Source organism: Leptodactylus fuscus, chromosome 3 (assembly GCF_031893055.1).
Source record: "Leptodactylus fuscus isolate aLepFus1 chromosome 3, aLepFus1.hap2, whole genome shotgun sequence".
NCBI lineage: Eukaryota > Metazoa > Chordata > Amphibia > Anura > Leptodactylidae > Leptodactylus > Leptodactylus fuscus.
Window position 1 is genome coordinate 235,630,630 of NC_134267.1, and position 16,379 is coordinate 235,647,008.

Sequence of the window (16,379 nt, forward strand, 5' to 3'; positions counted from 1 at the left end):
AAGGATTGATTTAGGGACAGGTTTAGGGATTGGCAGACTCCCATGGTGTGATAAGTCTTGATGGAAGGAGTTGGTGTTTGTTAGGAACATTGGCTCCAGTAGTCAAGTGAAGTCTCCAGGTTACCCCTCCCCACCATGGGACAGCTGCAAAGGTCAACTTAGTCAACAACAGTATTAGGGAGAGAAAAATATAATTTAGGGGGGATTGTGAAGGTAAACCCATATATTCCTGTGTTTATATATCTCTTATACTGCTTAAGAAATTATATTTTTCTCTATGCAAGCTTATTATACCTTATACACATTAAGATGGCACCTGTATCCAGTACTGCACCCAGATGCTGACGCACACAATTGTCATGTGATTTACAAGAAAGACAACATCATTTTCCTGGGAATCGAAACTTAAGAAGATGTTTAAAATTGAGGGCCAATGACTGACCTCCAGTGTATTCGGATACAAGACGTATATGCTTACAGCCTGCCGTTATCTTATCTTTCTTGCATTCCTGTATAAGATTTGTGCTTTTCTCAATAAACCTCAGTTCTGTGTGAATAGGCATCACGCTCATTGCATGGACTGGGATTAACCCTGATATACTTGTCAGAATTAATTCTATTCAGCGCGCACATGCATGATTAATTTGGAGCAGGTGACTGACCACTGTAAGTGACCCGTACTTTGGCGGGGGTTCTCCCTCAACACTGCCAGCTCTCCTACATCTCCTACACGCTCAGCTCGGCTATTCCTTAGTGTAATAGCCCAGCTGAGTGTGTTAGTAGTACTAAGGTATAGACCAGCTAGGCATATTAGTACTACAAAGCCCAAACCCCCCAACCCCCCCGGGTGTCCACTTACCTACAGCTCCCTGTTCTTGGTCCACATCGGTCCATGGTCCGGGTTTCAGAGCGCCCTGCCCCCCTCACCCCGACTAGTATTATAGAGAAGGCGGGGCTTAGGAGAGTGTGGGCGGGTACTGGGCGGGGAGACTCCCCGCCCACACTCTTCTAAGCCCCACCCCTCTCCAGACTAGTATTATAGAGAAGGCGGCTCTTAGGCAGGGGCCGGGATCGGTAAGTGACAGCGCGGGCCCCACGAGCACTATTATACTCAGGGTATAACGATCAGAGGCCCAGGAGAGGTAAGATAATATAAAAAACTGTGTTACTCACATGATGTCACATGACAGGGGTCCGATGAGGCCTATGATTGAGCCCCAGCAGTCTTATAGGACATGTTGATATAATTTCTCTTGTCTCAAAGCATCATGAGGTCAACAAAACCAAGACAACAACGGAGACTAAACCACAGGCCACAGCAGTCCCCAGGATCCGTTAAGGAGACTGGAAGAGGACCACAATGGAGTACTGGGTGTCACAATGGAGCCCCGGAGAAGTTAAGTAGGATGAGTACCAGTGAGGAGCCCCCAGAGTATAATAGTGAATCATGGGTGGAAAACCTCAAAAAATTTTGGACTTGTTCAAACCTAAGATTTTTGCAGAATTGCAACAAAACCTATGCTTGTAACAAACATGTTCACTCATCTGTAATGTACTTTATTTAATTTTGAATGAAGTTGTCTGAAATGTTATATTTTCAAATGCAAATAGTCATAAAGTAAAAGATATCACCGCAATATGCAAAGTGTAATAAATAGGAACAAATCATAACAGGACTGAACAACATAAATGCCCTCAGTGTTTAATTCAGAATATTAACAAGAACAAAAACAAGATCAACACAAACAAGGAAATGAAAACAGTAGCAACAAAATAATAATAATAATAATAATAATAATAATAATAATAATAATAATAATAATAACAATAGAGTGATCTAGGACAGGCAAGCAGTATATATCTGTATTCATGTTCTATGTTAAGAGGAGGCTAGTTGTCACTGTCCAGTACTGTAGTGGGAAAAGTTATTGTTGATCATGAAAAGAAAAACCAAAAGGGGCCACACGGTGGCTCAGTGGTTAGCACTGCAGCCTTGCAGCACTGGAGTCCTAGTGTTCAAATCCCACCAAGGGCAAAAAACCATCTGCAAGGAGTTTGTATGTTCTCCCCGTGTCTGCATGGATTTCCATCCCATATTTCAAAGACATACTGATAGGGAAAAATGTACATTGTGAGCTCCATGTGGGGCTCACAATCTACATAAAAAAAAAAAAAAGAAAAGAAAAACCATTCCAAGGTGTTTGACAGAGATCTTAACAGGATTTCTTTAAGTTTAGTTTCCAAGAATTAGATCTTTCCAAGTAACTACTTTGTGTTCAGTGAAACATTTTCTTTCTTTGCCACACTACAGAGTTTTTGGATGGAAGCAACTGATAATTTAAAGAGGTATTCCCAACTCGTTTGTTTCACCAACCTGCATGCTGTGTGCTCTGTTCACTTCCTGGTTTTCTCAGTACATTGGTGGGCAGGGTTTCACTCGCGGTCTCCCAGACAAACCCAGCTCTGCTATCTCTCTTCATAGCCGTACATGTTTGCAGTCAGTAATGAGGGATGGTTGTAAATAAATTAGCAAAGTATCACTGGAAGATGCACAATATAGAGCGGATGTAGCAGAGCTGGATTTGATAGGTGATGAGAATCCCAAATTTACATGCTACAGGAACAAGAGTCAGCTTGCAGTAAACTCCGTTTTAGGTCTCTTCTTACATACAGAGGTAACGGACTCCCTATCTCAACCCTTATCAGCAAAATTCAATTAACCGACTGATAACTGGAAGAGGGAGATAAACAACTCAGAAATACAAGCTGCTCCGAGCACTCAGCTCCCACCTCCCTACCTTCCTGAGAGCAGGAGCTACATTACTTGTCCTGGGCAGAGAGATAAACAGCTTAGAAATACAAGCACGGAGCACTCAGCTCCTCCTCCCCTCCTGGAGCAGGGAACTAGTCACTTGTCCTGGGTAGAGAGATAAGACCATCCCCAGGTCCGTGGTTATGGAAACACAGTGTAAACAATGAAGTGAATAAATTAAGATAACAGACAAACAAAGCAGTTTTGCTGAAGCAATGTATTTAGGAAAAGAATTAACTCCACATAAGCCAGTAGTATAGATAGGATTCTTGAGATGGGACAACCCCTGATGGGGTTTGATGGTTTACATTTTTTAACCGTGTACAACGGAGAACAAAAAAGAAGGAGTTTTTCAGTTTTCTGTTGCTGAGAATGAAGGACATTGAGTGAAGACTTGGGTAGGCAAAAATGAAAACATAAAATAAAATTAATGTAGAATTTTCTGAATTTATAAAGAAAGTTATTACGTAGGCTACAAAATACAGGGTGTAAAACAGAAGGAAAGAGACCATGCTCCAAATGACACTGAGGTGAATGTCTCGCTGAGAGTCACTGAAGCCGGAGTCTCGGCTGTTCATGTTTCTGCTGTGTCTCACAAGGGACTCGATGATAAGATAAATGGCCACACAACATATTGTGAATGGAATGGTGGATCCTGAAAAAAAAACAAGATGAGAATATTGACTACATTTGTTTCCCTGTTTCCTTTTTCATCATGGCTACTGTTAACAGGACGAGCAGAAACTGAGAACCAATAATAAGGCAAACTGGAAAGAAAGGAGATGACTAGTGAGATGAGAAGCAGCCAGGGGACCATCTTGGAGATGTTCATCTTGAGTCTCCTGAAGAGTCTGTTGCTGTAGTTTGTGATCTTCACACAGTAGAAGACACAAAGCAGCGAGCCCCACCACATACTGCAGAGGATTAAACAAGCTGTAAAAGTGCTGAAATATTCAGAACTGTCAGCTTGGAGTATCGGCCATCCAGCTACGAAGTAGCAAATATATTGCATATGTACACATAAAAGTATGAGCCTCATCACTCCCAACCCGGTAAGGAGGACATTGACCGTTTCAAAAGTTTGACATTTCTTCCACCAAAACAAGTTTGCTATGACAATAAATGCATTTAGCAGAAACCCGATGAAGATTATGATGCAAGAAATGAACACGAAAACTAATTGTACGAAAAACATCTTGTGTTCTAGAATCGTGTTCTGTTATCTGACATCTGTAAAGAGTCAAGACAAAGTGTCCAATATGTATCAGGGATAGATGAGCCAGTCTGTATCTCTGATGACTTCAGCTGATACCAGGATATATACAGATATTTGTATAACATTTTGCATCATGTTTGTCTACAAATCATGCAAGCAATAAATATAGCTTCATTTGACTGTGCTACACCTGATATGGAAAAAAAAAGAAAGGAACAGTTGGGACAAAAACAAAACTCATATCCAAAGGTACAAATGTGTTGTGAATCCTTATATGACCTCATAAGATCTTAAAGGGGTATTCCCATAACTCGTTCTGCAGCCTGCAGGGTATGTGCTCTCTTCAATTCCTGGATTTCTCGGCACATTGGTGGGCGGGGTTTCCATTGCTCTGCTATCTGCTGTTTGCAGTCAGTAATGAGGGATTGGTTGTAAATGCATTACCACAGTATGGAAACTGATGTAGCAGAGCTGGATTTGAGTCAACTTGCATTACATACAGAGGTAACGGACTCCTTATCTCAGCCCTTATCAGCCAAATTCAATTAAACTGACTGATAAGTGGAAAAGGTAAAGATAGCACAGTAATTCCGGAGCTCTCACCTCCCCCTCCCCTATCTGAGGAGCTCTATTGCTTGTCAGCCCCTTCCTCCCCCTGAGAGCAGGCAGCTACGTCCCTTGGGAACTGAGCAGATAAGCCCAGTGGCCATAGGTACTCAGTGTCAACAATGAAGTGAATAAATTAAGATTGTGGCCAAACAAGGCAGTTTTGATAAAGCAATGTATTTAGAAAAAGTCTTAAATCCACATAAACTAGCAGTATAGATAGGATTCTTGTTATGGGACAACCCCTTTAAAAAAAAAAAAAAAAAAGTTATGTTAGTGGTGTATGGCCAGAAAGTGGTTAACATCTGTATTTGTAACTTAGGGGATTGGTATATGTTGTGCTCAAATAATTCTTTGTCTGTTTGCTGTCCCATAGAGGAGTTTCACCACAGAGTATATGGATTGAAGCATTTTCAGAAATTAAGGGGTTCGTTCCTTTCGTTTTTCTAACCATGTGCAACGAAGAACAAAAAAGAAGGAATTTTTCAGCTTTCTGTTGCTGATAATGAAAGAAATCGAGTGAAGACTTGGGTAGGCAAAAATGAAAACATCACAAAGTAAAACGAGGATCGAATTTTCCGTATTCGTAAGTAAAGTTATCATGACATTGGCTACAAAATACAGAACATAAAATAGAAGAAAAGAGACCATGCTCCAAATAACACTGAGATGAACGTCTCGTTGAGCATCACTGAAGCCGCTGTCTCTTCTGCTCATATTTTTGGCGTGTTTCAGAAGGGATGCAATGATAAGATAAATGGTGGCACAAAATATCGTAAATGGTATGATGGATCCGATGAAGACAGTGATGAACATATTGAGTACATTTCCATTTGTCATTCCATCTGTATTGATAGTTCCATTCACAATGTCAAGTGAAACAAAAGACCAATGATAAGGCAAACTGGAAAGACATGAGATGACCAAAGAATTAAGAAGCATCCAAGGGACCATCTTGGAGATGTTCATCTTGAGTCTCACGAAGAGTCTGTTGCTGTAGTTTGTGATCTTCACACAGTAGAACAAACAAAGTATCGAGCCCCACCACAGACTGCAGAACATCAGACACATTGTAACTGTATCTATATTTTCAGGATTATCAGTCTGCAACAGAGACCGGTCCGATATTAAGAAACAGATATGTTGCATATGTATAGTGAGATGTCCAAGTCTCAACAGTCCCAGGCCAGTAATAAGAATATCTACAGTTGGAAGTATCTGATGTTTTTTCCACCAAAACAAGTTTGTTATGACAATAAATCCATTAAGTAAAAATCCAATGGACACTATGAGACAAAATATAGACAAAATACCTAATCCTTTTGGAATCATCATCATGGGATAGTTTAGGGTTGGCTTCTATGATCCGAAATCTCAGAGTCTCTACAAGTAGCCAACTCCAGATATCTTAGATCTACTACATATGAGTCAGCCTCTACCTATGATGCCTTCAACTGATACCAGGTTGGGTTAGACGCAGGGTTATTTGTTTCATGGTTTGCATACTATTTGTGTACTCACCTTGAAAAACAACATTTTGCATTTCAATGTGTTACATAGAAGAGTAGAAGGAGTTTATAAAAATAATCTAAAAGCAAAGAAAAATGTTTCATATCTTCATCTGACCTTGACAAAAAAAAAAAAAAAGTATTAATAATAATAACATGGTAGTGCACACAGATCACACCAAGTACTTCTACAAGGATCACATAGGTTTCTGTACAATGGCCAGAAAACAAAAAAATACTCCCCAGTCATGCTACAGTTAGGACGAGTGTTTCACTGAAGGGGGAATGACCAACCAACCCACCCTATGGGTTAGTCAATCCCCCTTCAGTGAAACAATTCAGTTAGGACAGGCTCACATTTCTACAATAGAAGTCCTCAATATCTAGATATCTAACTGCTCAGCAATTCCTCTGAATTCTATTTGACAAAGAGGGGCACAAAATGCTACCTTTAAACACACAAATTCTAACTAGCATAAAATATAACTTTTATTTTGATCAGCTAAAAATAATATAGCCAGGGCTATTAAAACAAACAAATAACAAACACACCAGCAGGCGTGATTAGGACAACTCCCAATACACTCTTTCAGTATGTGTCCCCACAGACTGCTGGCGCAATTATATTGATTTAAATGAGCATCCAGGGAATAGTAAACTAACTCTCTGGCACATGCTAGTAAACACCACTTTATAGGTTCAAGAATAAGAGGTTGTTACTCTAGCTGCTGCCGTAGCTGTATAGGATAATCATCCCCCCATTACCCTGCTCTGATATCTTGCATAGAGCCCTGGAGCCTATTGACACTCATGCACACTTACACACATGCCACCCTATGTAAGCTAGGTGCGGCTTTTTTACAGATTAAGTGTGCATACCAAATGCTGGTCTTAGTAATTTACTGACATTTATGCTCTTTCACTATGTCCCTGCCTGTTCAAAATAAACTACAGGTATCCAGGTTTAAGATGCGCATAATAAAATCTCTCAACGCGTTTCAAAGTTAAACTTATCATCAGGAGAGGATGTAACAATCAAAAAAATAATAAAGATGTAGTTGCGGTTAAAACCGCATTTCCCGGTCCCTGATGGTGGGAGCCGGTACGGAGTGTCTGACGCTGACTGCTGCAGCGCTGGGGTTTAAATAGAGCCCAGACTGCTTCTAAGGATACGCCCCCTCGACATCATTCGGGTCTCCGCCAATCAGATTGCAGAGTCTCCGTGCGGAGGATAGCTCCTCCTTCTGTGGGCGTATGTTTGCCTCCGAAGCGTCCAAAATAAACAGCGCTGTTACTGTCTATGGAAGAGGAACCCGAAGGTAGGTATATATCATATCTGACAGATATTGGGAATGAATCGCTCCACACCAAAACTCTTTATTGCCATTAATACGCAAACACACAACTCCCTGCATTTATTGGCAGGTGAAAAAGATCGTGTAGCATATAGATAGGTCTGAAAAGTGGGCAATACCCTGCGTTTATTGACGGGTAAAAATACCCGCCTAGCATACATATTCATTTAGCGGAAGTTCAAAAGGAACCATGATAGGGGGACATTTCTGAGAATCAGTCCCATCATCACTTCTGTACACTATCGATGCGAATAAAAAATAAAAAATGTTTAATCTAATCATTTACAAGATTACTGCTACGGTAAAAGGACTTAATATGGAGTTAACCCTATCCCTACCATAGTGTACTAAGAGGAGCTATAGTGAAAGGACTTAATATGGAGTTAACCCTATCCCTACCATAGTGTACTAAGAGGAGCTATAGTGAAAGGACTTAATATGGAGTTAACCCTATCCTTACCATAGTGTACTAAGAGGGACAAGTGCCTCAAGACATGCCTTTCCCTCATTGTTCCTATTTCCTGGGTTTTTATAGATTAGAGAAGATATCAAAATTAGTGGAGTATATCCAGCCCTACTGTCTATTTAGTCTCAAATAAATGGGGCAAAGGAAATTTGATCGTTAAGACCTTTTGGTCTTACACATTGGAATTTAAAGATCCACCTCGCCTCGTGTTGTAACAAAAGGCGATCCCAGTCACCTCCCCTTGTGGGTTCAGGGACATGTTCAATACCCTGAAACTTCAAAGTTTCAGGGTTGCCACCATGATACTGCCACACGTGGTTCGATAAAGTTTTATCCTCTTTCCTGTTGATATAACCAATATGTTCCAACACTCTCTTTTTGAACTCACGTCGGGTCTTTCCGACATAGTTGAGTGGACACGGACATGTGACACAGTAGATCACTCCTGCCGTCCGGCAGTTGATAAATTGTCTCGTATCATAATGGATGTTAGTCGTTACGCACAGTACTTGATTCCCTTTCTGTATGTGTTCACATGCCTTACATGTACCACACTTGAATGTGCCGTGTGGAATACTGCGATTTAACCACGTTTTCTCAGGTGCAGCAGGTCTTAGATGGCTATGTATCAATAGGTCACGTAGGTTCCTGCCTCTCCTGTACGTGACACTAGGTCTTTCACTCACAAGGGGTCTAACCTCTGAATCCATTGTGAGAATGTCCCAATATGATCTTAAGATATCCAGTACATTCTTATATCCCCGGTCATAATTGCCTATTAATCTGACAATTTTATTGTCACTAATCGAACGTTGTTTTGGTGTAAGTAGTTCTGTTCTATCTCTACTCTTTGCATCTTTTCTTGCTTTGAGTAGTAATGGGTTAGGGTAACCTCGTTGCCTAAATCTGGCTCCTAATTCTTCTGATTTTTCTTCAAAGTCCTCCAAGTCCGAACAATTCCTGCGAACGCGCAGAAACTGTCCCTTGGTTATGCCTCTCCTCAGGGGTGCTGGGTGATAACTATCCCACCTGAGGAGAGAATTGGTCGCTGTATCTTTACGAAATAGGTTGGTTTTCAACTTGCCAGATTCGTCGACTGTGACAGTGATGTCTAGAAAGGTGATGGTGACCGGGTCTATAGTCGAGGTGAATCTCATGTTGATGTCAATGTATGTATTGACATCAACATGAGATTCACCTCGACTATAGACCCGGTCACCATCACCTTTCTAGACATCACTGTCACAGTCGACGAATCTGGCAAGTTGAAAACCAACCTATTTCGTAAAGATACAGCGACCAATTCTCTCCTCAGGTGGGATAGTTATCACCCAGCACCCCTGAGGAGAGGCATAACCAAGGGACAGTTTCTGCGCGTTCGCAGGAATTGTTCGGACTTGGAGGACTTTGAAGAAAAATCAGAAGAATTAGGAGCCAGATTTAGGCAACGAGGTTACCCTAACCCATTACTACTCAAAGCAAGAAAAGATGCAAAGAGTAGAGATAGAACAGAACTACTTACACCAAAACAACGTTCGATTAGTGACAATAAAATTGTCAGATTAATAGGCAATTATGACCGGGGATATAAGAATGTACTGGATATCTTAAGATCATATTGGGACATTCTCACAATGGATTCAGAGGTTAGACCCCTTGTGAGTGAAAGACCTAGTGTCACGTACAGGAGAGGCAGGAACCTACGTGACCTATTGATACATAGCCATCTAAGACCTGCTGCACCTGAGAAAACGTGGTTAAATCGCAGTATTCCACACGGCACATTCAAGTGTGGTACATGTAAGGCATGTGAACACATACAGAAAGGGAATCAAGTACTGTGCGTAACGACTAACATCCATTATGATACGAGACAATTTATCAACTGCCGGACGGCAGGAGTGATCTACTGTGTCACATGTCCGTGTCCACTCAACTATGTCGGAAAGACCCGACGTGAGTTCAAAAAGAGAGTGTTGGAACATATTGGTTATATCAACAGGAAAGAGGATAAAACTTTATCGAACCACGTGTGGCAGTATCATGGTGGCAACCCTGAAACTTTGAAGTTTCAGGGTATTGAACATGTCCCTGAACCCACAAGGGGAGGTGACTGGGATCGCCTTTTGTTACAACACGAGGCGAGGTGGATCTTTAAATTCCAATGTGTAAGACCAAAAGGTCTTAACGATCAAATTTCCTTTGCCCCATTTATTTGAGACTAAATAGACAGTAGGGCTGGATATACTCCACTAATTTTGATATCTTCTCTAATCTATAAAAACCCAGGAAATAGGAACAATGAGGGAAAGGCATGTCTTGAGGCACTTGTCCCTCTTAGTACACTATGGTAAGGATAGGGTTAACTCCATATTAAGTCCTTTCACTATAGCTCCTCTTAGTACACTATGGTAGGGATAGGGTTAACTCCATATTAAGTCCTTTCACTATAGCTCCTCTTAGTACACTATGGTAGGGATAGGGTTAACTCCATATTAAGTCCTTTTACCGTAGCAGTAATCTTGTAAATGATTAGATTAAACATTTTTTATTTTTTATTCGCATCGATAGTGTACAGAAGTGATGATGGGACTGATTCTCAGAAATGTCCCCCTATCATGGTTCCTTTTGAACTTCCGCTAAATGAATATGTATGCTAGGCGGGTATTTTTACCCGTCAATAAACGCAGGGTATTGCCCACTTTTCAGACCTATCTATATGCTACACGATCTTTTTCACCTGCCAATAAATGCAGGGAGTTGTGTGTTTGCGTATTAATGGCAATAAAGAGTTTTGGTGTGGAGCGATTCATTCCCAATATCTGTCAGATATGATATATACCTACCTTCGGGTTCCTCTTCCATAGACAGTAACAGCGCTGTTTATTTTGGACGCTTCGGAGGCAAACATACGCCCACAGAAGGAGGAGCTATCCTCCGCACGGAGACTCTGCAATCTGATTGGCGGAGACCCGAATGATGTCGAGGGGGCGTATCCTTAGAAGCAGTCTGGGCTCTATTTAAACCCCAGCGCTGCAGCAGTCAGCGTCAGACACTCCGTACCGGCTCCCACCATCAGGGACCGGGAAATGCGGTTTTAACCGCAACTACATCTTTATTATTTTTTTGATTGTTACATCCTCTCCTGATGATAAGTTTAACTTTGAAACGCGTTGAGAGATTTTATTATGCGCATCTTAAACCTGGATACCTGTAGTTTATTTTGAACAGGCAGGGACATAGTGAAAGAGCATAAATGTCAGTAAATTACTAAGACCAGCATTTGGTATGCACACTTAATCTGTAAAAAAGCCGCACCTAGCTTACATAGGGTGGCATGTGTGTAAGTGTGCATGAGTGTCAATAGGCTCCAGGGCTCTATGCAAGATATCAGAGCAGGGTAATGGGGGGATGATTATCCTATACAGCTACGGCAGCAGCTAGAGTAACAACCTCTTATTCTTGAACCTATAAAGTGGTGTTTACTAGCATGTGCCAGAGAGTTAGTTTACTATTCCCTGGATGCTCATTTAAATCAATATAATTGCGCCAGCAGTCTGTGGGGACACATACTGAAAGAGTGTATTGGGAGTTGTCCTAATCACGCCTGCTGGTGTGTTTGTTATTTGTTTGTTTTAATAGCCCTGGCTATATTATTTTTAGCTGATCAAAATAAAAGTTATATTTTATGCTAGTTAGAATTTGTGAATTCCTCTGAATTGTCAGTAGTGTCCTACCCTCAGCCTATAGCACTCCCTTCCCACCCAACAAGCTTGGAGTCCACAAAAGTGAATCAGGCAATTACAATTGCCTGTATAAAGGCTAACACTAACCCCAATTATTACACTAGCAGCCACCTCCACAAGGGGTACGGGAAAGAGCTGGGTCCCAGACAGTTTCCCACCACCTAAGATGGACTTAATCAGTACTTTGTATTAAATATTTTTTTTTAATCCTTTTGTGATGGTGCCAGGAGACCAGATCATAACCAATATTAGTATGCCCTTGGTTCTCAACATGTTGCTCTGTTTACACAGGGTTTTGTGGACCGGAATGTGAGGCGGGTAGCTGCAGTGCATCGGCATCTAGTCATGCACTGCACTCCGGATTAGGCCCAAATGAATGGGCCTAGTCAGGAGGGAGTGTCATCAGGCAGAATTCGCGAGGCGAATCCACCTAAAGAATTAGCATCTTGCTTCTTTTTCCAGGAGCCAGAACAAACCGGCTACCACAAAAAAGAACTGACCGGCTCCCTTTGATTTCAATGGGAGACATCTTTTTGGTCAGGATTTTGAGGCGGATATGGCCTCAAAATCCTGACCAAAAAACTCACTGTGAACTAACCCTAATTCCCATGACCTGGATGGTAAACCACGATAGTCAGCTGTAAGTTTTTTTTTTTTTTTTTCCATTTTCTACAAATTGCCCTAAAATTATGCTTCATTGTAAAAATAAAGAAGAAGAAGAAGAAACATTGTTTGCTTATAGATGTTATAGTTCCAGATGACCGGAATATCACACTGAAGGAAGCAAAGAAACTTATGTATGAAGATCTTGAGATCTAAATGAACAGAAAGTGGAGAATCAATGCTAGAATTGGCCTGCGATGGTCGGAGTTTATTATGGACACTGGACATAGACTTGAAAAAGTATTCAGATAAAGTTCTTTGTCCATGCTCAGGGCATGGCCTTCCTACCTACTACTACTACTAATCATCATAATAATAGTAATAATGAAAATCTTTGCCAGTTCCTAACTTATAATAAGCACATACTGTCCCTGTCCATAATTGTTTCTCCATTTGTTGACAGTGAAATGCACTTTGCATCCCAGCTTTCTTAGATAAATAATATGATGGAGGATACTTCATCAGCACATGCCTATAGTTGGTGGAATTCACAAAGTCCCTAAGTACACGACTGACTGTGCTTCTGATGTTGGGCCAAGTTTGCACTGGAACTCAATTGACACTCAGAATGATGTCCCAGTGTCATCTGAGTGCATTCCATCATGGGATTTTCCTCTTTGCCAATTGACCAAACCAATGTTGTGGATGGAAACAATGGCTGAAATTAAGGGGTTTGATCTTTTAGATTTCTTAAGCAGGTACAATGGAGAACAAGAAAGAAGGAATTTTTGGAACTTTTTGTTGCTGTCCTGTATATACTGTAAATAGAGTGTCGACTTGGGAAGGCAAACATAAAAAAAATGTCGGAAATAAAGTATGGGATTAACGGCATGGAAAGTTATTAAGGTATGGGTTATAAACTGCAGGGTATTGTTAGGATTGGGTCCCACAGGTTGCTATCATAGCACACAGCGCCAACTGGGGGTCAGTCTAACCATTCAGCTTTCACCTTACTGAGCATGCTCAGACATATTGGAGCTGCTCACAAGCTAAGTGCCATTTCTCCCCTATTGAGCATAAGCGGTGAGGTCATGGCCACCGCCCCTATTGGGCAGGGACTTCCCTTTAAATAGTGTGAGCCGATGCCCACCGGGGCTCACACGTTGTCTAAAATTTCCTCAAAGTCCACAGAGTGAGTGACAGTAGTCAGGGATAGGCTCCAGTATTCAGGCAGGTTGTCAGACTAGGCCTCTGTCTGCAGTTTCTCTGCTTCTCCTGGGTGCTGTTAGTTAGGACCTGTAAGCCCTGAACTGTCAGCTCCATACCAGGGCTAGGAGCGGTAGATGCCATTCCAGCTTGTAGATCTGCAGCAGGTATGGTCTCTGACAGTGGCCTAACTAGGAATGGCGGGGCCCCGTGGCGAACTTTTGACATGGCCCCCCCCCATCCCAACTGACGCCGAAGACCTCGACTGACCCCCTCCTCCGCACTCTATTATGTCCCTTACTTACTTGCCCCTGCACACAGTATTAACCCCAATAGTGTCCCCTGCACACACAGTATTAACCCCAATAGTGTCCCCTGCACACACAGTATTAACCCCAATAGTGTCCCCTGCACACACAGTATTAACCCCAATAGTGTCCCCTGCACACACAGTATTAACCCCAATAGTGTCCCCTGCACACACAGTGTTAACCCCAATAGTGTCCCCTGCACACACAGTGTTAACCCCAATAGTGTCCCCTGCACACACAGTGTTAACCCCTATAGTGTCCCCTGCACACACAGTGTTAACCCCTATAGTGTCTCCTGCACACACAGTTTTAACCCCTATAGTGTCCCCTGCACACACAGTGTTAACCCCTATAGTGTCCCCTGCACACACAGTGTTAACCCCTATAGTGTCCCCTGCACACACAGTGTTAACCCCTATAGTGTCCCCTGCACACACAGTGTTAACCCCTATAGTGTCCCCTGCACACACAGTGTTAACCCCTATAGTGTCCCCTGCACACACAGTGTTAACCCCTATAGTGTCCCATGCACACACAGTGTTAACCCCTATAGTGTCCCCTGCACACACAGTGTTAACCCCTATAGTGTCCCCTGCACACACAGTGTTAACCCCTATAGTGTCCCCTGCACACACAGTGTTAACCCCTATAGTGTCCCCTGCACACACAGTGTTAACCCCTATAGTGTCCCCTGCACACACAGTGTTAACCCCTATAGTGTCCCCTGCACACACAGTGTTAACCCCTATAGTGTCCCCTGCACACAGTGTTAACCCCAATAGTGTCCCTCTGTGGACACCCATAAACAATTATTATACTCTGGGGTCTTTTCAGACCCCAGAGTATAATAATCGGAGACTAAATCGGGAATAAAAACATTAAAAAAAAACCCACTGTTGCTTCTTACCTGTTCCCCGGCTCCTGTGCTGTCCTCCTCTCGCGTCCTTCGTTAATGACGTCGGACGTCACATGACCCGGGAAGCATGCCGGGTTCATGTGACGTCAGACAACAGTAGGACGGAGGCCTGGCAGGATCGCGGAGAGGTAAGTAACAGTTTTTTATGTTTATTACCTCTCCCGATCCGCCGGTCATTATACTCGGGGGTCTGCAAAGACCCCCGAGTATAATGATAGCCCCTGTGGGGCCCGCGGTGTCACTTGCCGATCCCAGCCCAGCCAGGATCGGCAAGTGAATAGGGCCCGTAACTGCCTATTGAAAAAAAACCGCAGCGGTAGCGGCTGTCACCGGGCCCCCTAATGGCCCGGGCCCTTTGGCAGCTGCTACTGCTGCTACCACGGTAGTTACGCCCCTGGTCTCTGAGATAGTCTATGTGTACTGTCTGACTTCATGTATGGCTCCTAGCTGTGTGCGGAAGCATGGGTGTTTGATGTCTCCAAGCTGTGTGCCGAACCATGCAAACTCCCCTGGTAACTCCAAGCTGTGTGCAGGAGATAGTTCTAAACTTCCATGGTGGCCCCTAGCTGTCGCAGGGGTAAGTGTGTGTGTATTTGCTGGCCTGGGGTGAGTGTTAACCCTTGGCAGCCGTGTGTGTTTCACTTGTACTGGTGCACCTGGCCAGTGAGCTAAACTGGCAGAATTTTAGTTGCACCTTGTACACATGGAGTGTCGCACAGTACACACTGTTCACATTTAGTTCAGGCTGCAGTGTCTTGCAGTTGTTCACATTAAGTACCGCGCTGCAGTGTCTTTGCAGTAGTTCACATTCAGTTCAGACATACAGCCGCCCACCATTGGGCCTGTGGACCTCGCTGCAGTGTTCTGCAGCTAAGAGGTTCTGTAGTTTAAAATTACTATTTATATATATACACAGAACCATAACACAGTCAATAGAAGGTGTTCTAAATGGAATATGTTGTGTCAGTCTGTATCTATGATGCATGTATCTGATACCAGGATGGATGAGACATGGTTTGTAAAGCAGTTGTCTACTACTCTATTAATAACATTATATACAGTGCTGTGCGAAAGTATTCGCCCCCTTGAACTCTTCAACCTTTTGCCACATTTCAGGCTTCAAACATAAAGATATCACATTTAAATATTGGGGGGGGGGGAGGAAGAATCAACAACAAGTGGGACACAATTGTGAAGTGGAACGAAATTTATTGGATATTTTAAACTTTAACAAATAAACTGAAAAGTGGGGTGTGCAAAATTATTCGCCCCCTTGCGTTAATACTTCGTTAATACTTTGTAGCGCCACCTTTTTCTGCGATTACAAGTCTCTTGGGGTTTGTCTCTATCAGTTTTTCATATGGAGAGACTGAAATTCTTGCCCATTCTTCCTTGCAGAACAGCTGGAGCTCAGTGAGGTTGGATGGAGACGTTTGTGAACCGCAGCATCAGCTCTTTCCACAGATTCTCGATGGGATTCAGGTCTGGACTGTGACTTGGCCATTCTAACACCTGGATACGTTTATTTGTGAACCATTCCATTGTAGATTTTGATTTATCTTTTGGATCATTGTCTTGTTGTAAGATAAATCTCCGTCCCAGTCTCAGGTCTTTGCAGACTCCAACAGGTTTTC

The 16,379-nt window shown here is 42.6% G+C and overlaps 1 protein-coding gene and 1 pseudogene across 1 annotated transcript; both read right to left on the bottom strand.

Moving 5' to 3' along the window:
- Positions 1–3,045: 3,045 nt before the first annotated feature.
- Positions 3,046–4,007, bottom strand: LOC142196959 (taste receptor type 2 member 4-like; annotated as a pseudogene).
- Positions 4,008–5,054: 1,047 nt separating this feature from the next.
- On the bottom strand, positions 5,055–5,966 carry LOC142196960 (taste receptor type 2 member 64-like). The gene has a single exon (XM_075266932.1). It carries the CDS (start codon positions 5,964–5,966, stop codon positions 5,055–5,057), a length of 912 nt encoding a protein of 303 aa, XP_075123033.1.
- Positions 5,967–16,379: the final 10,413 nt, after the last annotated feature.